General features: G+C 36.3%; 1 protein-coding gene across 4 annotated transcripts in view; it reads left to right on the top strand.

The window, feature by feature from the left end:
• Window positions 1–26327, top strand: part of LOC122436884 (integrin subunit beta 3 binding protein) — an 87571-nt gene that overhangs the window by 13045 nt on the left and 48199 nt on the right. For 3 of the 4 annotated variants that reach the window (XR_006268146.1, XM_043461100.1, XM_043461101.1), the window contains exons 2-3: window positions 8001–8043; window positions 22498–22633. Coding sequence is in view for 3 of the 4 variants with exons in the window: in XM_043461100.1 (XP_043317035.1) it covers window positions 8001–8043; window positions 22498–22633 (179 nt within the window). In the remaining variant the exon portion in view is untranslated. Of the gene's footprint in view, window positions 1–3536; window positions 3659–8000; window positions 8044–22497; window positions 22634–26327 lie in introns of all 4 variants that reach the window. The other variant, XM_043461102.1, reaches the window with a different exon arrangement.

Genomic DNA, 26327 nt, shown 5'->3' on the forward strand with positions numbered 1-26327 from the left:
AGCATAGAGATCAATGATAAGAAATAGATGTTCAGAGATATGAAAAATGGAATGGAAAAATCTAAGATGTCTTCTTGAGGGAGTCCCAGAAAGGTAGAATCAAGGAGAACCAGTATTTGGAGAGATGATGGCTTAGATTTTTCCAGAACTGATAAGATACAAATCCACATAAGCGACTGCCTTAGATACAAATCGACATGGTTCTGTGCTTAGTCACGCAGTCATATGTGACTCTCTGTGACCCTTTGGACTGTAGCCCTCCAGGCTACTCTGTCCATGGGATTTTTCAGGAAAGAATACTGGAGCGAGTTGCCATTTTTCTTCTCCAGGAGATTTTCCCAATGCAGGGATCAAACTCGCATCTTCTGTGTCTCCTCCATTGCGGACGGATTCTTTACTCTGTGAGCTATTCGGGGAAGCCCAATTCGTTATCAGTCTTTTGATAAAGAAGATTTTGACACCGTAAACATGTTGCCCAATAACTGGTTACAGTTTGGGCCAGTTTTATCGTGAGGAATAGCAAGGTTAATCATTTATTAAGTTACTTTCACATGGTAACCATATTTCTACGTGCATTGGAGTGATAGTCCCACTTACCCATACTGTGATAGTGAATCATTATATGACTTCTGTGAATATTGAACACAAAAGAGCATAAACCTAACTGAAAGGGAGAATGCAAAAAAGAGATAGAAGATTCTTATTTCTTCTTTGCTCATTCCCATACATAGAATGAAAAATCCATCATTTTAGATTTCTTAATTTATATCTTAAGAGTTACATGGGATGTGAATTTGGCCATTGCCTTTATTTTTTTTAATTTATTCTTTTTGTCATACATTGATATGAATCAGCCATAGATTTACATGTATTCCCCATCCCGATCCCCCCTCCCACCTCCATCTCCACCCGATTCCTCTGGGTCTTCCCAGTGCACCAGGCCCGAGCACTTGTCTCATGCATCCCACCTGGGCTGGTGATCTGTTTCACCATAAATAGTATACATGCTGTTCTTTTGAAACATCCCACCCTCACATTCTCCCACAGAGTTCAAAAGTCTGTTCTGTATTTCTGTGTCTCTTTTTCCGTTTTGCATATAGGGTTATCATTACCATCTTTCTAAATTCCATATATATGTGTTAGTATGCTGTAATGTTCTTTATCTTTCTGGCTTACTTCACTCTGTATAATGGGCTCCAGTTTCATCCATCTCATTAGAACTGATTCAAATGAATTCTTTTTAACGGCTGAGTAATATTCCATGGTGTATATGTACCACAGCTTCCTTATCCATTCATCTGCTGATGGGCATCTAGGTTGCTTCCATGTCCTGGCTATTATAAACAGTGCTGCGATGAACATTGGGGTGCACGTGTCTCTTTCAGATCTGGTTTCCTCAGTGTGTATGCCCAGAAGTGGGATTGCTGGGTCATATGGCAGTTCTATTTCCAGTTTTTTTAAGAAATCTCCACACTGTTTCCATAGCGGCTGTACTAGTTTGCATTCCCACCAACAGTGTAGAGGGTTCCCTTTTCTCCACACCCTCTCCAGCATTTATTGCTTGTAGACTTTTGGATAGCAGCCATCCTGACTGGCGTGTAATGGTACCTCATTGTGGTTTTGATTTGCATTTCTCTAATAATGAGTGATGTTGAGCATCTTTTCATGTGTTTGTTAGCCATCTGTATGTCTTCTTTGGAGAAATGTCTGTTTAGTTCTTTGGCCCATTTTTTGATTGGGTCATTTATTTTTCTGGAATTGAGCTGCAGGAGTTGCTTGTATATTTTTGAGATTAATCCTTTGTCTGTTTCTTCATTTGCTATTATTTTCTCCCAATCTGAGGGCTGTCTTTTCACCTTACTTATAGTTTCCTTTGTAGTGCAAAAGCTTTTAAGTTTCATAGGTCCCATTTGTTTAGTTTTGCTTTTATTTCCAATATTCTGGGAGGTGGGTCATAGAGGATCTTGCTGTGATTTATGTCGGAGAGTGTTTTGCCTATGTTCTCCTCTAGGAGTTTATAGTTTCTGGTCTTACATTTAGATCTTTAATCCATTTTGAGTTTATTTTTGTGTATGGTGTTAGAAAGTGTTCTAGTTTCATTCTTTTACAAGTGGTTGACCAGTTTTCCCAGCACCACTTGTTAAAGGGGTTGTCTTTTTTCCATTGTATATCCTTGCCTCCTTTGTCAAAGATAAGGTGTCCATAGGTTCGTGGATTTATCTCTGGGCTTTCTATTCTGTTCCATTGATCTATATTTCTGTCTTTGTGCCAGTACCATACTGTCTTGATGACTGTGGCTTTGTAGTAGAGTCTGAAGTCAGGCAGGTTGATTCCTCCAGTTCCATTCTTCTTTCTCAAGATTACTTTGGCTATTCGAGGTTTTTTGTATTTCCATACAAATTGTGAAATTCTTTGGTCTAGTTCTGTGAAAAATACCGTTGGTAACTTGATAGGGATTGCATTGAATCTATAGATTGCTTTGGGTAGAATAGCCATTTTGACAATATTGATTCTTCCAATCCATGGCCATTGCCTTTAATCAAAGGATTTCTAAGGGTCTCATAAGCATATTCCATAATCCTGTAAACACTCTTCATGTAGTTGTAGCTGGCAATGATATCTCCATTATAGAGAGGAATAAATGGAAGCACTGTATACCAAATGATATTTTTATATCCATTCAGAAATGTCTTACTGGTTTACAGGCCAGTATTGTTATCAACTTTATGAAGCTTAGTGTGATTATGTGATTTGCCCAACCTTAGAGGAAGAATTTGGCATTACATCAAGGCTCCCTGAGTCTTATCTGCCTTACTAATTTTGTCTCCTCCCCACACATACACACACTTAGCCTCAGCTCTGCTACTCAAATCATATTTAATCCAATGTTTTAAAAGTCCTGTAAGGGATGATGGATTACTGTTAGTCACAATTGTGGTTACTTATGAGGGAGAAAAAAAACTGAACAGGATGGGACAAAAGAAGGGTTTGGGGGCATAGATGACACACGTCTCCCATCCCAAGTTCTAACCAGGTCAGACCCTGATTAGGTTCTGAAGTCAGATGAGATTGGGCGCATTCAGAGTGGTATGGCCATAGACAGATGGCAAACTTCTGTTTGTTCACCAGATGGCAAACTTCTGTTTGTTCATCCTGGGTGATGGTTACAAGTGTGGTTGCCTTATAATAATCCATTAAGCAATATATTTGTTTAATGTTAAAAAAGAGAAAGTCCTGTAAGGGAACCTTAAGTCATGTAGCTTCATGAATCTTTGAAGTATCATATCTGGTTCTTAGTTAAAAATCAAATGATAGTTTATTTTTTTCTAGAACAACTTTTTAAAAAAATATTGTAACTGCTGTTAGTAATGTTGTATACTAAAACTCATGCACTTGTTCTGTTCTGATGAATTGTTATTGTTAAAGTCATGTCTGATTTCTTTGTGACCTCATGGACCGAAGCCTACCAGGCTCCTCTGTTCATGAGATTTTCCAGGCAAGAATACTGGAATGAATTACTGTTTCCTTCTCCACAGGCTCTTCCTGGATCAGGGATCCAATCTGTGTCTCCTGCATTGGAAGGCGGTTTCTTTACTACTTAGCTACCAGGGAAGCTCTCTGATGAGTTAGAGAATCCTAATCAGGATATTACCATGTGGTAAGCTAAATAAAATAGTGGACGATGGTCTTAAAGAGTAATATGGCTAATTCTATACAGTTATTCTCTTTACCTGTTGATATGAAACTATAATATATATCTTTATCTTTCTTAAATTCTCACCAGCAGTAATGCTGGTAGCAAACAGAATTTTGATCCCAGTGAATCTAAACCTAGTACACCTAAAGCTGGACTTACATTCAAATTGTGGGCACAGGTATAGATTTGGGTTAAGGTGGAAATGAAAAAAAAAAAACCTGTAGAATTTAAAGAGTTACCCATAAGAGGGATGTAATTAGGAAATAATAGGTGGGATGTAATTAGTATATAGTGAGGCTTCCCTGGAGGCTCAGTGGTAAAGAATCTGCCTGCCAGTGCAGGAGACACATATTCGATCCCTGGGTCGAGAATATACTCGAGAAGGAAATGTCAGCCCACTCCAGTATTCTTGCCTGGGAAGTCCTATGGACAGAGGAGCCTGGCAGGCTACAGTTCATGGACTCACAAAAGAGTCAGACATGACTTAGTTAAAGTGTAGTTCTGTGGCATGTAAGTACAGGTAACCCTTGAGTAATTTGGGGGTTAAGGACACCAGTTACAGTCCACTTACAGATTTACAATCAGCATTGCGTATCCCTTGTTCCACATGCGCGGATTCAACCATTTGTGGTTGTGTAGTACTACAGTATGTATTTGTTGGAAAAATAAAACTCAAGTGTAGGTGGATCCTCACAGTTCACACTCACGTTGTTCAAGGATCAGCTGTACTTTCACATTGTTGTACAGCTGTTACCATCATTCATTTCCCAAACTTGTTTTAATCTTGCAGAACTGAAATTTTCTGTCAGACAGTAACTCCCTATTCACCTCTCCTCCCAGCCCATGGTGACTACCTTTCTATTTTCTATCTTTATGAATTTGACTGCTTTAAGCACCTCACTTGAATGGAATTATATAGTATTTGTCCCTTTTTGATTGGCTTATTTCACTAGCATAATGTCTTCAAGGCTCATCCATGTTGTAGTATGTGGAATTTCTTTCCCTTTAAGGCTGAATAATATTCCCTTGTGTGTGTGGGGTGTGTGTGTGTGACTGTGTGTATACACACACAGATATGTATATGCCAAATTTGTTTTACTTATTCCTCTGTCCACAGACACTTGCTCTGCTTTCACCTTTTGGCTGTTGTCAGTAATGCTGTTATGAACATGAATGTACAGATGTGTCCCTACTTTCAGTTCTTTTGGGTATATGTTCAGAATTGGGATTGCTGGATTATATGTTAATTCTATGTTTAATTTTTTGAGGAACTGACAAACTATTTCCATAGCATCTGTACCATTTTACAGTCCTATCAGCATAAGAGTTCCAGTTCTGCATCCTGACAAACCCCTATTTTCTGGAGGTTTTTTGGGAGGTGGGGTGAGGTTGATGGTGGTCATCCTAATGGTTGTGAATTGTTATTGTGTGGTTCTGAATTCTCTAGGCCAGAATACTGGAGTGGGTAGCCTTTCCCTTCTCCAGGGGATCTTCCCAACCCAGGGATTAAACTGGGGTCTCCTGCATTGCAGGCAGATTCTTTACCAACTGAGCTATCAGGGAAGCCCTGATAAAACCAGGTTCGATTCCTGGGTCGGGAAGGTCCGCTGGAGAAGGGAGAGGCTACCCACTCCAGTATTCTTTGGCTTCCCTTGTGGTTCAGCTCGTGAAGAATCTGCCTGCAATGTGGGAGACCTGGGTTCCATCCCTGGCTTGGGAAGATCCCCTGGAGAAGGGAAAGGCTTCCCACTGCAGTATCCTGGCCTGGAGAATTCCGTGGATTGTATAATCCATGGGGTCACAAAGAGTCAGACATGACTGAGTGACTTTCATTTTTTTAAAACCAAGGTAGTAACCACAAGAGATACTTATTTAGTACTTTATAGAACTACCAGAGATAGATCACTTTTAATTGCTAATTAATACTGGTAGCAGATGAGTAAATACTTTCAGAAAATATTTGTATATATAAACATATAATCAAGTTTTGCCTGTCCTTTGTGCATTTCATCCATCTCTTTCTGTTTCTGTTAACACAGTCCTAATCCATTTAACATCATCACATGTTTGTGCTACTGTTGGTTGTTTTTTCAAAAAGGTAAAAGCATTTAGTGGGTGCTTAATTTAATAATTTGTATCTTGACACTGGGGCCCAGTTCTAACAGAATGGTAAAAATAGATGGTCATAAATTCCTCTAGTAGTTTGCTCTTCTTTACCTCTTCTTTAGCACCTCCCCCTCAATTCAACAAGGATTTATTGGGATGTGAAATCTGAGTTTCCCTGAGATTGTGTTACAGGGGGCAAATCACACCAAGTCTTCCCTGTTGGATGAACCAAGTAGTCTCTTAGGTCCCTCCTAGCCTTGTCTGGTGAATGTCTTTATGATTTTTGTAAATATTACCAGCTTTTGGTCATTAGATGCCTGAATTGTCTGAAGACCACATTACCCACAATAAACCATGTTTTTAGATTCTCATTGAAGAGAGGGGAAGGTAACAGTCTAACTCAGATCACTTTCATATTTACTATCATATATCTCCTTGGGCTTCTTAGATCAACCTCAGACTTAACTAGAAATGTTTTAAATAGAAGCATTTAGTTTTCTAAGAATTAGCCATCACTCATAAAGCAATATAGTATTTTGAGCAGTTAATGTCAGGGTGGGGTTTGTTTACTTCTGAAAAGTCGTATTGCATCTTAACAGGATGTAAAAACAAACTGTGTACTGTGTACTTTTAGTTTTTGATTTCTACTTTTGAGGTTTTATGGGCTTCCCTTGTGGCTCAGTTAGTAAAGAATCTGCCTGCAATGCCAGGGATCTGGGTTCGATCCCTGGGTTGGGAAGATCCCCTAGAGAAGGGAAAGGCTACCCACTCCAGTATTCTGGCCTGGAGAATTCCACAGACTGTATAGTCCATGGGATCTCAAAGAGTTGGACATGACTGAGCAACTTTCATTTTCACTTTCACTTTGAAGTTCTATATATACAAAAACGTCTCACACACCTGAATAGGGTAATATATATTCCAAAACTAAATATGTGTGCTTTTTTGAATTAAGTGCCATTTTTATTTGTTTGTACCTCTGTTCTCTTGCTTCATTGAGAATTCACATTAAATTGATTTCAAGTGGACTTCTAAAAGATATGAGTAATTCTTTAAACCAATTTAGTTAATCTTAAGAAATAATGTTATATATTAGGCTGATGTAGATATAATAGGAAAATTAAATGAACTATTCTAGATGAACTTTTGTATTTAACATTTATTGCTGGGTAAATTTTATAAATTGTCTATTTCTTCTATTCTTGCTCCTGTCACTTGTTTGAAATTCAGTAGCCAGTTATTTATGCCTAGTCATTTTCTAGGATCTATAAATTTTGTTTTGTTTTCTGTAATACAAGCTATAATAAATTTTTTTCTTTATGCTCAAATTCTCTAATATTTTAAGTAATTTAATTTTTTTCTCAGAGATTAATAAGATACTTTTAATGCTGCATTTGTCACTGAGAAAACTAGTTTTAATTTATATTGACCTTTTTCTCCTTTGAGCATTTAATCTGCTTTCAATAAAATGTTGATGACTGCTCTTTAGAAGACAGCTGTACGAAATAAAGTATTATAAATATTCAGCTTTCCTTTCTAAGCTTTGTCACCAACAGCTGGGCATCCAGTTTAGCAGAACAGATTTTGCACAGAGAGAGCTTGGCATCTTCCTGAATCAGTATAGTGAAGGAGACAAAAAAAGTAGTTTCTTATGGATTGGGGACTTATAAAGACATAGAGCATCTGTTACTCAGTTAAGTCATAGTCTGGTTGCACTGAATCATGTTTAAAGCTAGAATAATGTGTAAAACTTTTTCACCTTGCTCATACCTTTATTTTAATATCTAGTATATTATTTTTGCAAATAAAATGCTTTCAACATCTCCATTGAAGGTATGTAAATGATTTTGCTCTTATCTATAATTTTTCATTAGTGATATTTTAAAACACAAAGATATTACTTTTTTACTAAGAGTATTTTATTATATAACTTTAATTTTTGAATTGTATGATAGTGCATATATATATACAACTCATATATAAAAATCCATTTAAATATTTAATTATGATTTCATCTTGATATATGCTATTAAAAAACCAATTTCCTCATTGTGAAGATTGCTTTCTTCATAGGTTTTCTAGTTTAGTTGGTGAAAGTAACTTAAAATGGAATCTTTGTTTATACAGATTACTCTTAAATACTTGGCTTACTTGAAGCATATTAAATCTAAGATGTCTTTAAATATTTTGTTTGCAGTGTTAGAAGATCACTGAAATTGGATGGTCTGTTAAAAGCAAATGTAAGTATTTACTTGTGAGTTTGTAGTTGTATAATAACATAATAAGATTGTATTTTTATTGTTTTTACAGCTAATTTTCTCTTATACTAAATGTAAGAAGTATCAAAAACTCCTGTGACATAATTGTTATTGGCACACCATTTTCTACATGTAAAATTTGTAATATATGGAAATTCCTTGCAGGCTTGAGATTTTTATTTAAGGGACAAATTATTTAGAAGCCTTAATGAAATAATTTAGTAAAAAAAAATACTTTGCAACTTAAATGCAGATAAATAAAGATGGAACAGTAGACGGTGCTTTAATGTACATTCTATAATCTGCTAAATTGAAATAAAACATTAACATTTTTATTTCAAAAAGGTAACTACCCCCTCACCTCGCTGACATGGTTAAACATAAAATACTAGCACTGTAATAACTTTCACCATGGTTGTCACAGTAAGAATAAAATTGTACTGTTGCTGTTACAGTTTATAAATCTTGCCATAGCACATTCCCAATACCAGCATATCATGACATACGGTAGTTTATTATCTGTTTATTATCTTTTCATACCAACAGTGGATCTAGATACAAACACTAATACTAGGATACTTATGGCCTTAGTAATCTTAAATGCAAATAAATGAGAAAGTAAATTAAAATAAATAGCTAGTCAATAAATAGGCTCCTATATGAGATCCCATATGAGAATGCCATTTCAAGAAATGGGTTTTATATGGAATTTCTCTTCAGAAGACTCACTGGTATTTAACAATTTACCATTTTTAAAACTTCCTAGATGCTTTTCTAAAAAATTTAAACAAAGGTGGCAAAAGACTGCAATGCCACTAAAAAAATCATTAGCAGTGTAATTAGCAATTTAAAACACCATTATCCAACTTGTTCTGTACAGAATGCAGCTGTGACTGTAATTTTGCATCTGTTTCTTTGGTCAGAATGGTATTTTGGTAGATGAGTAGTCCAGCTTGAAATGAAATACAGTTCTTCTCTGCCCCAAGACTGTTCTTTGGGAGGTGGTAACACAATTTGAATGAAAGAGAATGACCATTTAGGAATTCATCTTTTTCATAAAGTACAGTTGTCATGGATAGCTTTCTATATAGTTTTTCTCCAGATTAGGATGTTTCAAGGTAACCAGTGAAACTGAATATCCTGTATTAGAAAAATACATTGTTATGTTTGGCCCAGTTCTGTACCTTTAAACCAGTTGACAGTACCACATGGCCACCAACTGCTAAATGCAGGTTCCTTAAATCCTAGCCAGGGCCGTCAACATTTCTATTTTCTAACCTATTTCTAATATTTATTATTATTTCTGATATTTTCAGCTTTTGTACTTTTGCTTCATCATTTATTTGCACCTCTATCTTAGATCTGACAACTTTTGCTCTGGTGCTACATCTAGGCTTCTCTCCTTAGCTATATTTATGCATCTATCTTTTCCAGTAATAATTTAGCCCTGAAGCAGCCTGGTTCCCAAGAATCTACCTGTATGCCACTGATTCCTTTCAGGCTGCCGTAGCCCATGCAAAAGAAAATCAGACATTTAAAACCTTACTTACAATTGCTTTGAAGCTACAGAGGAACTTGTAGTAACTTTGTGGTCATTTTGCCTTACCGGCATGATGCTGAAAGAAGACAACTGTGGTGTTGAAGGAAAGGAGATGGCTCTTAAATGCTAGTTCATTGAAGTGTAGTCTGTTCATCTTAAACATTTAGTGTTTCCTCTCCCAGAGATGTTTGGAACTAGCAAATCCCAGTGTTCCCAATGTGGCTACGGACCTTCATGAGGATAATACTCCATGATGTTAGGACAAGTCTGCAAAAGTGATTTTCCTTATGAGTCCCCTAATAGGAGAAAGAGAGGTATGGCTCATCCCCTGTGATCTTCCATTTCATATATAGTGTATATACTACAAGTACCACTATTTGCTAGTCCTCCCAAATTGTTGAGGGTAGTGAGGAGTAATAAAGGTTTTGATTTTTCATTACCTACAGTATTGGGGTTGCTCAAGTTTTTACCTTTCAAACACTGTTTTTAGATTAATTTTCAAAGACAAAGTTGAATTTATTACAAATAGTTTGAAAATCATTCTTTACAAATAAACTACCAGTGGCAGTTCAGATGAATTTGTAGGGATAGCTGTAACCTGGTCATATACCTAGTTAGCTTGACCTAATCTCTTTCAGGCTACCTTAGAGAAGGAACTGGAGAGCAGATGCTGCAGATGGGAAGGGAAGGAGCATACTTCCTACCAAGGCCAACTTAATAGGCATTCTGCCAGAAGGAATGGCAGTGCAGGTTTAGGGGAAGTTTGCTGATTTAGACATGCATATCCCAGTCGAAATTACTCTGTTACCATTAGTAGGATACTCCTAAGTCTGATTATTCCCATTATCTCATCTCTCTGAGACAAGACTTTTCCTGACTCCTGAAATTAGAAAGAACATTGGATTTCAGGGCTTTAGAAAATATGACAGCTCACATTCTGTAGGCTCACTCATTGGTCTGGCTCATGTCTGCTCCTTTCTCTTCTCCTTCCCTCCTCTTGCCCTGCTTTTTTCCTTACCTTTTTATTTTGGAAATTTTTGAACATACACTAAAGTAGAGACAATAATACAATGAAGTACCATGGAACCATCACCCATTTTCCAAAATTACTAACATTTTGCTAATTTTGCTTCATCTATCTCTATATATGTATTTTTTTTCCCTGGAATTTTACAAATCTCACACATGTTATTTCATTAGAATATTCTTCAGTGTGCATTTTTAACAGATAATGACTTCTTTCATAACTCTAGTGCCACTATCATAACTTATAAAATAAGAAGTAACTCCTTAATAATATCTTTCACCCAGTCCGTATTCACATTTCTATGGTTGTTTCAAAATGTCCTTTTATAGTTGGCTTGTTAAAATCAGGATCCAAGCAAGATTTCCACATGTAATGGTCTTTATATATCATGTCTTTTTTTTGCACCAAGTCTTTTAAAATCTTTTAAAATCTCACTCTTTTTCTTATAATTTATCTATTGGAAAAAACTGAAATATTTTTTCCATAAGTGTATTTCACATTCTAGATTTTATTGTTTTCTTGTGTTCTTTAGAAATGTGATTTCTCTATTCACATTTCTCTATTTCACAATTCACATTTCTTCATATTTCATATAAAACATCATTAAAGCTAGAGGCTTGATTAGATTCTGGTTCATATTTTTGCTAAGAATGCCTCATAGGTAGTCTGTATATTTCCTGTTGCATTACCTCCACAAGTACAAAGTGGTCTTGGTTTCAAGTGTTACCAGCCTGATTCACCCATAGTAAAATTCTCTGTCAGTCTTTCTCCTAATGTTTTTTTTTCTTAATTCATTAATGATTATTTTATAGATTCCTTTTTTCACTACAGTTACCAAATACTGATCGCTTTTTTGCCTTTTGATTTTGGAGAATTTTGATTATAGAGAATGCACTGCTTACTGCTAATAAGGCTTATTAGCCTTATCAACACAAGGCTAATATTGTTTCATATATGCTCCCATGCATACTTCAGTATCCCCTGTAGTAGATTATTTGAAGCAAATCTCAAACATCATCCATATCATCCATAAATACTCCAGTAATTATTTCAAAAAGATAAACTTTAAAAAAGGTATAGTATTATACCCCACTCCCACCTCTGCTATGATCTCTGCAAAAAAATCTCTCTCAAAATTAACATTAATTCCTTAATCCTTAAGTGGACATCTTTGCTCAAATTCTCCCAATTATCTCATATACTTTTTGACAGTTCAGTTCTTTTTAAATTTTAACATTTTTATTGACATTCATATAATATAAAGTTCATAATTTAAAAAGTATATACCAGTGATTTATTATATGCTCATTGCATTGTGCAGCCATCACCTATATCTGATTTCAGAACATTTCCATCACCCCCAAAAGAAATCCATACCTATTAGCAGTTAGTTTCAGTTCCCTCCTGCTCTCATTCCCTGGCAACTACTAATTTGCTGTTTCTGTGGATTTGCCTATTCTGGCCATATTATATAAATGGAATCATACAATATGTGGCCTTTGGTGACTGACTGCTTTCATTTAGCATAACATTTTCAAGTTTTATCCAAGGTTTATCACATGTAACAGTACTTTATTCCTTTTTATGGCTCAAACTTATTCTTTTGTGTGGGTATGTCACCTTTTGTTTATCTGTCCTTCAGCTGAAGAATGGACTTCCATTCTTGAGTGCTGCTAGTGGTGAAGAAACCCCCTGCCAATGCAGGAGACACAGGTTCTATCCCTGGGTCAGGAAGATCCCCTGGAGGAGAGCATGGCAACCCACTGCCTGGAGAATCTCATAGACAGAGGAGCCTGGCAGGCTTTGGTCCACGGGGTTACAAAGAGTCAGACATGATTGAAGCAACTTAGCACACACATACAGCTGAAGGACCTTTGAGTTGTTTCCACTTTTTTACTATTACAAATAATGTTGCATATAACATTCTTGCACAGCATTTTGTATGAGTATGTTTTCAGTTTTCTTATATACTTGGGGTGGAATTGTTGAGTCATATGGTGATTCTAACTTTTTGCAAAATTGCTAAACTCTTTTCTACAGCATTTTACATCCCCACTAACAGTATGTAAGGGTTCCAGTTTATCCACATCCTCCCCAACACTTGTTGTTATCTGACTTTTTGATTCTAGCCATCCTACTGGGTGTGAAGTCCTATCCTGTTGTGGTTTTAATTTGCATTTCCCTGGTAATGTTGAACATCTTTTCATGTGCTTAGTGGCCATCTGTAGATTTTCTTTGGAGAATTATCTCTTCAAATCTTTGCCCGTTTTTTAATTGGGTTGTCTTTTTACTGTTGAGTTGTAAGAATTCTTTATATATTCTCAACACTGTTACCTTATCAGATACATGATTTGCACGTACTTTCATCAGTTCTGTGGATTGTCTTTCTTGATAGAATCCTTTGATACACAAAAGTTTAAAATTTTGATGAAGTCCAACTTATTTTTTCTTTGATGGCTTGTGCAATCTAAGGTAATGCAGACTTCCACTGTGTTTCTTTCTAAGAGTTTTATAGTTTTAGCAGGTATGTTAAAAATCTAATAGATAATAGAGTTCATTTTTGACATGGTATGATGTTGGGGGCATGTAGTTCGTTTGTCCTAGCAGTGTTTGTTAAAAAGCTATTATTCCCCATTGAATGGCCTTAGAACTCTTACTGAAGATTAGTTGACTATAAATATATGAATTTACTTCTGGACTCTCAAATCTATTCCATTTGTCTGCAGATCTGACCTTATGCCATCACCATACTGTGTTTCAAAATAAGAAGTTTTTAATTACTATAAATTTGAAATTAGGAAATATGAGTCTTCCAGCTTTGTTCTCTCTGCTGCAGAGATTGGGCTGTAGTTTTCTTTCCAGGTGTTCCTCTGGTTTTGCTATCAGAGTAATGCTGGTCTCATAGGATGAGTTAGGAAGTGTTCCCTGCTTTTTTATAGAATTTGAGAAGAATTGGTGTCACTTCTTTAAATGCTGGTAGAATTCACTAGTGAAGCTCTCTGGAGCTGCAGTTTTCTTCTTCACAAGTTTTCTGAGTTAATCTAATCTCTTTACTTGCTTTTAATGAGTTCCAGTTTTCCATTTCTCCTTGGTTCAGTCCTGGTGGGTTGTGTATTTTGGGGAATTTGTCCACTTCATCTAGATTAGCTAATTGGTTGGCATACAGTTGTTCATAGTATCCCCTTATTATCCCTTTTATTTCTCCAAGGTTGGTTGTAATATCTGCCCCTCATTCCTGATTTTAGTAATTTGAATCTTATTTCTTTCTTGGTCAATCTAGATAAAGGTTTGTTGGTTTTTTTTTCCCCCCAAAGAACCAACTTTTGAATTCATTGATCTTTTTTCTTATTTTCCATTTCATTTGATTTCTCCTTAATATTAATATTTTTTTTCTTCTAGTGTCTTTGGGTTTAGTCTATTCTTTTTCTAATTTCTTAAGGTGGAAGCTTAGGTTATTAATTTGAGAGCTTTCTTTTTTTAATGTAAGTGCTTAAATTTTCTCTGAGTACTACTTTCCATCCCATAAGTGTTTATATATGTTATGGTTCATTTTTATTCTCCTCAATGTGTTTTCTAATTTCCTTTTTGATTGGTTGTCTAGGAATATGTTGTTTAATTTCTGTAAATTTATTTTCCAAATGTCTTTATGTTTTTAATTTGTAATTTTATTCTGTTGTGATTAGAAACTGTTCTTTATATGATTCTAATTTTTTTCACATTTACTGAGTGTTGGTTTTTTTGTTCTTTTTTTTTTTTTTTTGGGCTGCTTAACGTATCTTCTGTCCTGGCTAATATTACATGTGCACTTGAGAAGAATGTGTATTCTGCTATTGCTGGATGGAGGGCTCGATAGATATGTGTTAGGTCTGATTGGTATATAGTATTGTTCACATCTTCTGTTTCCTTGCTGATTTTTTGTCTAGTTGGTCTGTCTAGTATTGAAAATGAGGCATTGAAGTTTCCAGCTATTATTTTTCTTTTTCTTCCTTCAGTTCTGTCAGTTTTTGCTCCTTGTATTTGGGGCTCTCTTGTTAGATGTGTGTGTGTTCATAATTTTTTTTATCTTCTTTTGTTTCAGTATCAGTGTGTCTTTATTCATTGAGTTTGCTTGGCGAGAAGAGGAAAGGGAGAAAGGATCAACATGTAGCAGAAGCATATAGTAAAGGTATTGCAGAAAGGAAAGGAAGTTTTTAGTATAACCAAGAACACACACTGCTGATAGAGTCACCAAAGGTCAAGGGAGCTCAGTTTTCTGTAGTTCAGGAATGAGAAGAAGGAATCAGGGAAAGAACAAAGAGGATCAGGCTATCCTTCCTTCCCTATAAATTCAAGAACTGGCACAAAACTTTGGTATCTAGTAGTAAAACGTGGAGTTGTGAATTTGTCCATCTCTTATTAAACAAATATTTTGACTTAAGTTTTCTGTATCTGCATAAACGCTCCTGAGTGACTTAAATATACATTCATTTTCCTCTCTTGGTTTCCCATCGCTTCTTTCTACATGAAAGCCTCCCACTTCTCTCTTAATAGGAAATTAAATAGATTTGGTGCATCTGTATGCCAGTGTAAGTTTTGGCATGAATCATATCAAGGAGCAGTCTTGACTCTCAAGGTTTGGCACAGGGAATGACATTCCTAACATCTTCAGATTATTTTACACAAATCATTCAAAAGTTATGGAGACACTCAAGAATCACATGAGTATGTCTGTGTAAGGTAGGAGTCAAGCTTTTAGGAAAGATCTGGTTTAAAATAGGAAAGGGAGAAAAAAAGGATGACCCAAGCCTTTCACTTTTTTCCCCTTTGTTGTTATTGTTTAGTTGCTAAGTCGTGTCTGACTCTTTGTGACCCCTTGGACTGTAGCCCACCAGACTCCTCTGACCATGAAATTTCCCAGGGAAAAATACTGGAGTGAGTTGCCATTTCCTTCTCCATTTCTTCAACTTTAGTGAGATATAATTGTACAATGTAATGGTTTTATTTATACATTGTGAACATGTATATTCATTGTGTGTACATATATGTGTGTGTGTGTCTTTTTATACACACACATTGTAAAAGGATTGTTCTCATCAATCAATCCATCTATAACTTCAACTTTTTCTTTTTTGGTAAGAACATTTAAGTTCTACCCTTCTAGCAGATTTCAGTTATATATTAGTGTTACTAGTTATAGTCAACATGCTATCCATTAGATCCTCAGACCTTATTTATCCTACAATGAAAGTTTGTACCCTCTGTTCCTCCATCTCCCAGTGACTAAAAACTGCTTGCCTACTGTCTGTTTCTGTGAATTAAGACATTTTTATTTTCTTCACATATAAGTGAGACCGTGAAGTGGTTTGTCTTTCTCTCTCTGTTGCATTTCACTTAGCATAATGTTCTCCAGGTTCATTCATGTTTTCACTAATAACAGAATTTCCCACTTTAAGAAGAGCAGCCTTAAGATGATGTTTCAGATCCCGTTGGCTGCTGAACAATCCTCTGAAAGATACTTCCTATTTTTTCTTTTGACACAAAAGAAATCTGTAAACAGTTAAAACCCAAAAACACATTTGGAACGATCAGTACATTATATTTACTTAGTCTGAGGCACCTAACAGTCCCCAAATCATTAGCTGTCAAGCTTTACAAACCTCAGACAGATGGTTAAATGGAAAATTAGCAAATGAAAAAATATTCAGTGTTATTTGTCATTGAAAATACAAATTAAAACCACAGAGTGATACCATTCCCACTCACTAGAATAGCTAAGTTCAGTTCAGTCACTCAGTGTTGCGTGACTCTTTGCAACGCCATGGACAGGAGCACACCAGGCTTCCCTGTCCATCACCAACTCCCAGAGCTTACTCACACTCATGTCCATCGAGTCAGTGATGCTATCAAACCATCTCATCCTTTATCATCCCCTTCTCCTCCTGCCTTCAGTCTTTCCCAACATCAGGGTCTTTTCAGATGAGTCAGTGCTTCGCATCAGGTGGCCAAAGTATTGGAGTTTCAGCTTCAGCATCAGTCCTTCCAATGAATATTCAGGACTGATTTCCTTTAGGATGGACTGGTTGGATCTCCTTGCCGTCCAAGGGACTCTCAAGAGTTTTCTCCAACACCACCGTTCAAAAGCATCAATTCTTTGGTGCTCAGCTTTGTATATGGTCCAACTCTCACATCCATACATGGAAAAACCAATGGCTTTGTCTAGACAGAACTTTGTTGGCAAAGTAATGGCTCTGCTTTCTAATACGCTGTCTAGGTTATCATAGCTTTTCTTCCAAGGAGCAAATGTCTTTTAATTTCATAGCTGCAGTCACCATCTGCAGTGATTTTGGAGCCCAAGAAAATAAAGGCTCTCACTGTTTCCATTGTTTCCTCATCTATTTGTCATGAAGTGATGGGACCAGATGCCATGATCTTAGTTTTTTGAATGTTGAGTTTTAAGCCAGCTTTTGGAGTGTCAGACCACTTCAGTATTCTTGCCATGAGAACCCCATGAATAGCATGAAAAGAATAGCTAAATAACAATATCAAAACAGAATGGCTTTAAAAACCAACACAGGAACGCCTAAAACAATCTAAGGCTTGGTGAGGATGTGCAGCATTTAGAGCTCTGATTTATTGATAGCAATTTAAAATGATACAAACACCTTGGGAAAGGAGTACATCAAGGCTGTATATTGTCACCCTGCTTATTTAACTTATATGCAGAGTACATCGTGCGAAATGCAGGGCTGGATGAAGTACAAGCTGGAATCAAGATTGTCGGGAGAAATATCAATAATGTCAGATATGCAGAGGACACCACTCTTATGGCAGAAAGCAAAGAGGAACTAAAAAGCCTCTTGATGAAAGAGGAGAGTGAAAAAGTTGTCTTAAAATTTAACATTCGGAAAACTAAGATCATGGCATCCAGTCCAATCACTTCATGGCAAATAGATGGGGAAACAATGGAAACAGTGAGAGACTTTATTTTCGTGGGCTCCAAAATCTCTGCAGATGGTGACTACAGCCATGAAATTAAAAGATGCTTGCTCCTTGGAAGGAGAGCTATGATCAACCTAGACAGCATATTAAAAAGCAGAGACATTTCTTTGCCAACAAAGGTCCATCTAGTCAAAGCTATGGTTTTTCCAGTAGTCATGTATGGATGTGAGAGTTGGACTATAAAGAAAGCTGAGCACCGAAGAATTGATGCTTTTGACCTGTGGTGTTGGAGAAGACTCTTGAGAGTCCCTTGGACTGCAGTGAGGTCTAACCAGTCCATCCTAAAGGAGATCAGTCCTGAATATTGATTGAAGGACTGTTGGTGAAGCTGAAACTCCAATTCTTTGGCCACCTGATGTTAAGAACTGACTTATTTGAAAAGGCCCTGATTCTGGGAAGGATTGAAGGTGGAGGAGAAGGGGATGACAGAGGATGAGATGGTTAGATGGCATCACCAACTGGATGGACATGAGTGTGAGCCAGCTCTGGGAGTTGGTGATGGACGGGGAAGCCTGGCTAGCTAGCTGCAGTCCACAGTGTCACAAAGAATCGGACACAGTTGAGCAACTGAACTGAACTGAAACACTTTGGAGAACTATTAAGCCTTTATTTTATGTATACAAAATAAATCTAGAGCCATCCTATAGCCTGGCAATTTTACTCCTGGACTTTCCAAGTAAATAAAATCATATAGCCACAAAAAGACATACAAGAATGTTCTTAGCATCTTAATTCATAATAGCCTCTAACTGAAAACAGTTGATATTTAGGACTCTTCTAGGAACCTTAGGCCTAATTTGTGAAAAATCCCTGAGACAGCTGGTATTTAAAATTTTCTAATGTAATTCCATAAGTACTAGTGATGCATAGTATCTTAGGTGCATCATTCCAATAACTGGGTTAGCCAGTATAAGGTTATAAAGAATTGTCTCTATTAGCTACCCTAGTTTTTCTTTTGCTTCTGGTTGTCCAAATACCTACAGTACCTGTATTTTAAACATTTCAGTGATAGCATAGGCTAATATTTCATAATAATAGTAGCAGACACATTATATTCCATATTTCATCCTGAAAGAACCCTAAGTTGGTACTTTTTAGACTGTTTATAATAGGTAAAAATCAATAACTTTTTGGTAGAATGTGCTTTAAACAAGGTGATGAAGCAGGCTACAATTTGTGAAAGAAATTGAGAGAGGATGTCACATATATTTGAAATTATGGAGAGAACATTAATTTCTTTTGTTCTGGGCAGAAAAATCAATGTTCAAATTTTAGTTTTTCTAATACACAAGCTTTGACCTCCTTAACAAAAAGTACAGTGACGTTTGGCCTGAGTAGGCCAAGTCCTTCAATGTTTGGGGTTTGGCAAAATGGAATTCTTGAATGGATTCTAGGATCATCTTCAGAGTTTAAAAATTAGAGGACCTTGGTTAAACTTCCAGAGAAATAGAACTTACAGAAGTATGGTTCTGGGGTTTCCCTTGGGGCTCAGTGGTAATCCACCTGCCAGTGCAGGAGACACAGGCTTGACCCCTGGTCTCAGGAGATCCCGCCTGTGGAGCTGGTAGACCCGTGCACCACTACTGCTGAGCCTGTGCTCTAGAGCCTGGGAACCACAGCTACTGAAGCCCGTGTGCCCAGAGCTGGTGCTCCACAGCAAGAGAAGCTTCTGCAACGAGAAGGCCTCACACTGCAAAGGCCTCACACTGCAACAAAGAGTAGCCCCCACTTGCTACAACTAGAGGCAGGTCCCCTCGGCAACAAAGACCCAGCACAGCCAATAAATAAAAATACAGAAATAAAACTATAAAATAGAAGTAAGATGATACATTTTTGTCTGTAAGTAGACAGATACATATAAATATCCAGAGTATTTAGTGGGATAGTAGAGAAAGGTAGATTTTCTTTTTTGCAAGTATATTACCATTATATGGGCTTCCCAGATAGCGCTAGTGGTAAAGAACCTGCCTGCCAATGCAGGAAATACAAAAGACTCGGGTTCGATCCCTGGGTTGGGAAGATCTGGAGTCGGAAACAGCAACCTGCTCCAGTATTCTTGCCTAGAAAATTCCATGGGCAGAAGTCTGGCGGGCTACAGCCCAGGGGGCCGCAAAGAGTTGGACGTGACTAAGCAGACACACACATTACAATTGTGTACAGACATTTTCCCTTTTAATCAACACAGATCACAAAAAAAAAAGCTGACAAAGTAGAAGCCTTAGTATTTTTAAGGTGAGGGCAAAAATTTTATATATATATATTCACACACATGTGCACGCACGTGTACACACATGAAGACCTATTTTGCAAAAGCTAGAAAATTGTTTTCAAGGAGAAATATATGATCTACAGTTGCAGTGCTTAGATATTTGGCAATTGGAAAAATAACTTTTGGTGAAAATAGGAAAACAGATTGACATCAATGTACATTAGCGTAGTGACTTTCATTTCTTGAACATACACTGTGAAATAGTTCTGGGCAATAAATTCTTAGAAAAGTGGGGTTGGATTGGATAAATGTCATAGTTTATGACTGAATACATATAAACAGGTGAAAACTCAAGGTAGAGAGGTAATAATAGCCACCTGATAAAGAGACTTAAAACCTTTTCACCTTATGAAAAAGATTGCTTTAGAGCTATAACTTGATATTATAGTTTGATTTTTTTAAAAAAGATATTGGTTACATTTGTGGCTACTGTGGATACATAAAATAAAGAATGGAATGCCTTTTGTTCCCCCAATACAAAAAAGTATCTATCATTTAAAATCTTAACTGTAAAAAAATAATTGATGCTATAGATTCTGGAACTAATACCAAAACTATTGGAAAAGGTAACATAGCTACTATTTCTGCCATGGTGTCTTAAAAATAAAGAAGAGTTGACAGTAGAGAATTATATAACTATTTCAAGTCAGCAGCCAAGCTAAAGTGTAATTCTACAATGTTCACAACATATCATGACCCTTCAGACCTTTCCTTTATCCCCCAAGTCCACCCTTTGCTGTCCATTTCATCTCTAGATTTCAGGTTTTTCATACCTTTTGTTTTCACTCATCTAAGCCTCACCCTTCCTCCTCACAGGAATCCTGTGAGATTACTGCAGACCATTTTGATTTTCCCTTTTCAAATTTCTATAGCACACATACTACCTTTAGACCTGTTCTCTGCTGTTTATGAGGCCAGAACAATTTGTTTCATTCCTGTGTGTACATTAGTTAGCCAGATGCTGGGTGGTAAGTAAGTATTATAGAAAACAAGTTTAAAAGAAATTCAGAACAGGAAACAATTAATAGTGTGAGGATGAGTATTCGGAGAAAGTGGATTATGAGTGAGGTCCCAGTGAAAGATTAGCCGAATCCCAAATGAAAAAGATGGCTTAAAACTCAGCGTTCAGAAAACTAAGATCATGGCATCCAGTCCAATCACTTCATGGCAAATAGATGGAGAAACAATGGAAACAGTGAGAGACTTAATTTTTGGGGGCTCCAAAATCACTGCAGATGACGACTGCAGCCATGAAATAAAAAGATGCTTTCTCCTTGGAAGGAGAGCTGTGATCAACCTAGACAGCATATCAAAAAGCAGAGACATTTCTTTGCCAACAAAGATCTGTCTAGTCAAAGCTATGGTTTTTCCAGTAGTCATGTATGGATTTGAGAGTTGGGACCATAAAGAAAGCTGAGTGCCAAAGAATTGATGCTTTTGACCTGTGGTGTTGGAGAATACTCTTGAGAGTCCTTTGGACTGCAAGAAGATCCAACCAGTCCATCCTAAAGGAAATTAGTCTTGAATATTCATTGGAAGGACGGATGCTGAAGCTGAAACTCCACTACTTGGGCCACCTAATGCAAAGAACTGACTTTTTAGAAAAGACCCTGATGCTGGGAAAGATTGAAGGCGAGAGGAGAAGGAGACGACACAGGATGAGATGGTTGGATGGCATCATTGACGTGATGGACATGGGTTTGAGTAAGCTCCAGGAGTTGGTGATGGACAGGAAAGCCTGGCATGCTGCAGTCCATGGGGTTTCGAAGAGTTGGATACAACTGAGTGACTGAACTGAAATGTGCATAGCCTAAGTGACTGGGACTATAGGTGTCATTTAATAATGGATGAATGAACAAATGAATATATTTTGAGGGAATCATGTGGCTAAGTTTATTGGACTGTTCCTTTTGAATCATCCATTCATCATACCTTTTTGAGTTCTAGACTACAAAGATGAAATAATAATTTATTTTCAGAAACGTAAATTCTAGTGGAGTATACAGAAATGTAAAGAATTATTAGAATTTACTAACTCCAGTAAGAGGTATACACAAGATCTATGTAAACACAGAGCAGGAAGCTGCAGAGAGGATTTATTTAGAATAGGTCAAATTTTCAAAGGCCTTATATGCTATACTCAACTGTCTGAACATTATTTTGGTTAGCATTAGGACGTATGTCAGAGCAACTTCGTGAAGTTGAAGGATACCACTAACCCTTCCTAGGATTTCCCTGTGGGTCTTAAACTGCTGAGCATTTCTCTGGCCTAGCCCTGTAATTATCGTTCAAGTTCAGCTGACAGCAAATGTCAGGATGTAACTGGGAGAGCTGGCTGTCTCTACTTGCTTGGAAATACCATCTCAGAAGGTAGCAACCCTTCAGTGTTAAAACTTCATAAACATCAGATTGAGATGCCCTAATTAGTATGGAGACCTGAAAAATGTGCATACCTTGAAATAACAGTGTTCACTTTGAAGATAGTAATTGTGTATATTTAAATCCAAAAAGAAAGAGCAAAGAAAAGAGTATTTGTTTGAATTTTGTGAGTTTTTCAAATGTATTTCCAAAGGTCTGTAACTAAATATAATGTATTTGTCCCAAATTAATATCTGTTTCTAGTCATTTGATTCTCCTAAAATCACAAGGAAGAAAAGTGCTGCAGCTTATTCTCCAACAACTGGAACCTGTCAGATGAGCCCAATTGCTTCTCCCACAAGCTCAAAAGAACAAGAAAACAGAAATGGACCATCAAATGGTTAGTTGAACAGTCTTTTCTGCTTATTGTGAGATTTTTTTCCTAGGTGTTGGTTAAATAAGAATTTTGATTTAATAATATGTGAATCCTGCAGCAGCTGATTTTTCTTTTTAAAGAATTCAACATAGAAAAGACTAGAATATAGGTAATACTTTGAACATAAATGTAAACTTCCTAGGCAGTTACATTAAAATGCTGCTGCAGACTTTGTTACCTTACTTTCCCATCCATTAAATAGAAATTATGGCCTGACTGCCTTCAGCCACTATCAATTATAATGGTATAGCCCCTTAACAAGTTAACAAGCTATCCATCATGTGCATAAATTAAAGGGTGCATAATTCAGGTAATGCACTACACTTTAAGAATAATACTTCCAAATGTTATTTTTATTCATGTTGTCCATTTAGTTTTATCCACATTTCCTGTGTCTTTATAGCTTGTTTTATTTATTGTCTTTCATTCTCTTTGGGGTTGTTACAATTTTAAGTGCACTTGCAAAAGGTTTGTATAATTACTGTTAGAGAATAACCTAATTTTAATATGAAATTCTTTATTTTAAATTATTGTTAGTTTAATTTTGACCACACATATTTCTTATCCTCTGGTAGTTTATTGCTAAAATATTCATTTAAAAGATGCAGGAATCTAGATTTCATAGGCTTAATTTTTATTTTTTAGATTTCATAGGCTTAATTTTTAATATTGTAAAAAGGTCATGAATCAGTGACATGTCAAGTTTCTATAATATGAAATATTAAGTAGGCTTAAATTTAAAATAATATATTTTAGATATACTGTGATTATCCTTATTCATATTTATTGTAAAACATTTTAGTGCTAAGTATATACTAGAAGCTACAGAACAACAAAGAAGTCTCCTCGTTTTACCTAATCTGTTGTAATGAAACCTATAATGAGATCTTAACTTTTGAATGACTTTAATCAAGTGCTTCTTAATCTTAAAGCTATCACTGTTAAGTTTGCTTTCACAAAAATACATCAAGATGTATATGTTTTCTTCAAGCTCTATAGTTCTGGGTTGTTGTTTTTTCTTTAATTCATTTGATACACCATTTGTTTAAAATTAAAAATTAGTGCCTTAGATATGGAACATCTATATACTGAAATGTGAATAAATTTTAAGTGGATACATACTTAATTTCCATATTGAAATTAAATATGGACTTAAGGGAACATTTCTTTTGCCCATGAAAAGATTGGTCACATGATCTCAGTTGACATTTAAGTGGATAATTATCACCGGTTATAGTACTTGCTAAGCTCTTTTTTGAAAAGTCATATAGCAAGAGTTCCTAGGGTGCTGGTAATATTCTATTTCTATATGATGGCTATACTAGTTCACTCTATAATTATTCATTAAACTGTACATATGTGTTTTATGTATTCTTTGATATATAGTTCTCACACAGGTCTCAAAATAGAATTCTGCCTAGGATCTTATAGCAGATTATGTCATTTGTAATCATTATGTTGATTTTCCTAGTATGTCATCTTATATGTATTTTAGAAATAGAAAAGCTTGAGTCTTACAACTTAAGTTCTAAATGAAATCATAACTTCTGTTAACAGCGTCACTTTTCAAGTACTGTACAAAACACAAGGTACAATTTAAATAAGCACTTCTACTTAAAGCACATTATCAAAGACATTGTAGGTGCTCTTCCCATCACTCTTAGGATATAGTTCAAAACTTTGTCGTGACCTTTAGGGCTGTATGTCATTTAATACCTGGTCGTCTCATCTGCCTCATTTATTCTCCTGCCTCTCCCATGTTTACAGTACTTCAGCCACTCTTAGCTTCTGGCTGTTTGTCCATCATGCTGAGCCCGTTGCCTCCACAGGAACTGCACTTGCACTTCTTTCAACCTGGAATATTCTTCCTCCAGGTATTTGTGTGTGTTTTCTATGTTCAGTTGAATTACATACTATGTGAACAGGGGGCAATATTAAATTTAAATCTATTTACAGTTATAAAAGGAAAAAAATCTAAATATAAGTCTTCCCTCTACTTAAATTCTACATAGCCCTCAAATGGAGTGACTTGCTTCCAGTTTATACAGTGAAGATACACCTACACCCACACTTTCCCTCTCTCTTATTTATTTGTCCTTATGTATATTGATTACATTTATGTATGGTTGTGTGTGTATCGTTATACTGCCCTACCCCTTAGTAGGGGTCATCCCCATCCCTACCACTTGGCAAATTTTTCCAAAGTAGTATCCTTTTTAGAGGAGAGAAAAGATGGTAAAATTTTCTGTTCCTTTACTCCTAAGAATACTCCTATGTTTTAATAGTTGGGGTGGAAGGATAAACACTAAATTTGCATAGTCAAAGAGAGAACTTGTAAAATAGACAATAGATGTGTAGAAATCATCCTAGATTGTAGCAGTGTTAACAGCATAGACAGATAAAGAGATGGAGTATATGATAAAACAGTAAAGAAAAGTAATGGATAGAATAAATTCCAACATATGTCAAATAGGAGTTCTACAATAAAGAAGAGAAAAAGGAGCAGAGGCAGTAGTCTAAGATACATGGACTATCAGGTTTTCGTAGTTGAGGAAAGATGGGAATTTCCAGATTACAATAACATGCTTTGTCTGAGCAGGATGAATTAAAACAAATTCACACCTAATCATATCATGATAAAACTGCAGAACATCAAAAACAAAGAGAAAATTTTAGTGACATTACACTTCTCACCAGTATCTATAGACTGCAGCAGGAAATGGAATAATACCAATTGAAAATCACATCTGAATTTTTCATTCAGGAAATAAGAATGAAGTGAAGGTATTTTCATTCAGTCTGAGAGAATTAACCATTCCCAGATACTCCTTGAAAGATTATTAAAGAATATTCTTCTGTGAGTACATGCTCATAACTGAGCCTCAAATAAAGGAATGGATGCAAAGAGCAATGGTAAAATAATAAATTAACAAGCATGTTGGTAAATCTATAAACTTAGTTATAAAAATGTGGTTACCATTCCTGCTAACTATAAAGCAAAAGAGTGGGTTAAAAACAAATACTAATAGACCATAACAGCTTGGAAGATATATGCGGAAACAGGAATTAAAATTTTAAAGTCCTTGTAATCTTCAGGGAGCAGATGGAATATCTGTCAGTTGAACTTTTAATTGTGTTTTTGTTTACTTGCCTTTAAAATGGGGAAATAACATCTACCTCAGGATTGTTGTGAGAATTAAAAGAATTAACATACCAAAAGTACTTAGAACAAGGACTGGCATATAGTAAGTGTTTAATACATACTTTCAGTTCAGTTCAGTCACTCAGTTGTGCCCTACTCTTTGTGACCCATGGATTGCAGCATGCCAGGCTTCCCTGTCCATCACCAACTCCCAGAGCTTACTCAAACTCATGTCCATTGAGTTGGTGATGCCATCCAACCATCTCATCCTCTGTCGTCCCCTTCTCCAACCCACTTCATTCTTTCCCAGCATCAGGGTCTTTTCCAGTGAGTCAGTTCTTTGTATCAGGTGGCCAAAGTATTGGAGTTTCAGCCTCACCATCAGTCCTTCAATCAATATTCAGGACTGATCTCCTTTAGGATGGACTGGTTGGATCTCCTTGCAGTCCAAGGGACTCTCGAGTCTTCTCCAACACCACAGGTCAAAAGCATCAATTCTTTGGTGCTCAGCTTTCT

Source organism: Cervus canadensis, chromosome 2 (assembly GCF_019320065.1).
Source record: "Cervus canadensis isolate Bull #8, Minnesota chromosome 2, ASM1932006v1, whole genome shotgun sequence".
Classification (NCBI taxonomy): Eukaryota; Metazoa; Chordata; class Mammalia; order Artiodactyla; family Cervidae; genus Cervus; species Cervus canadensis.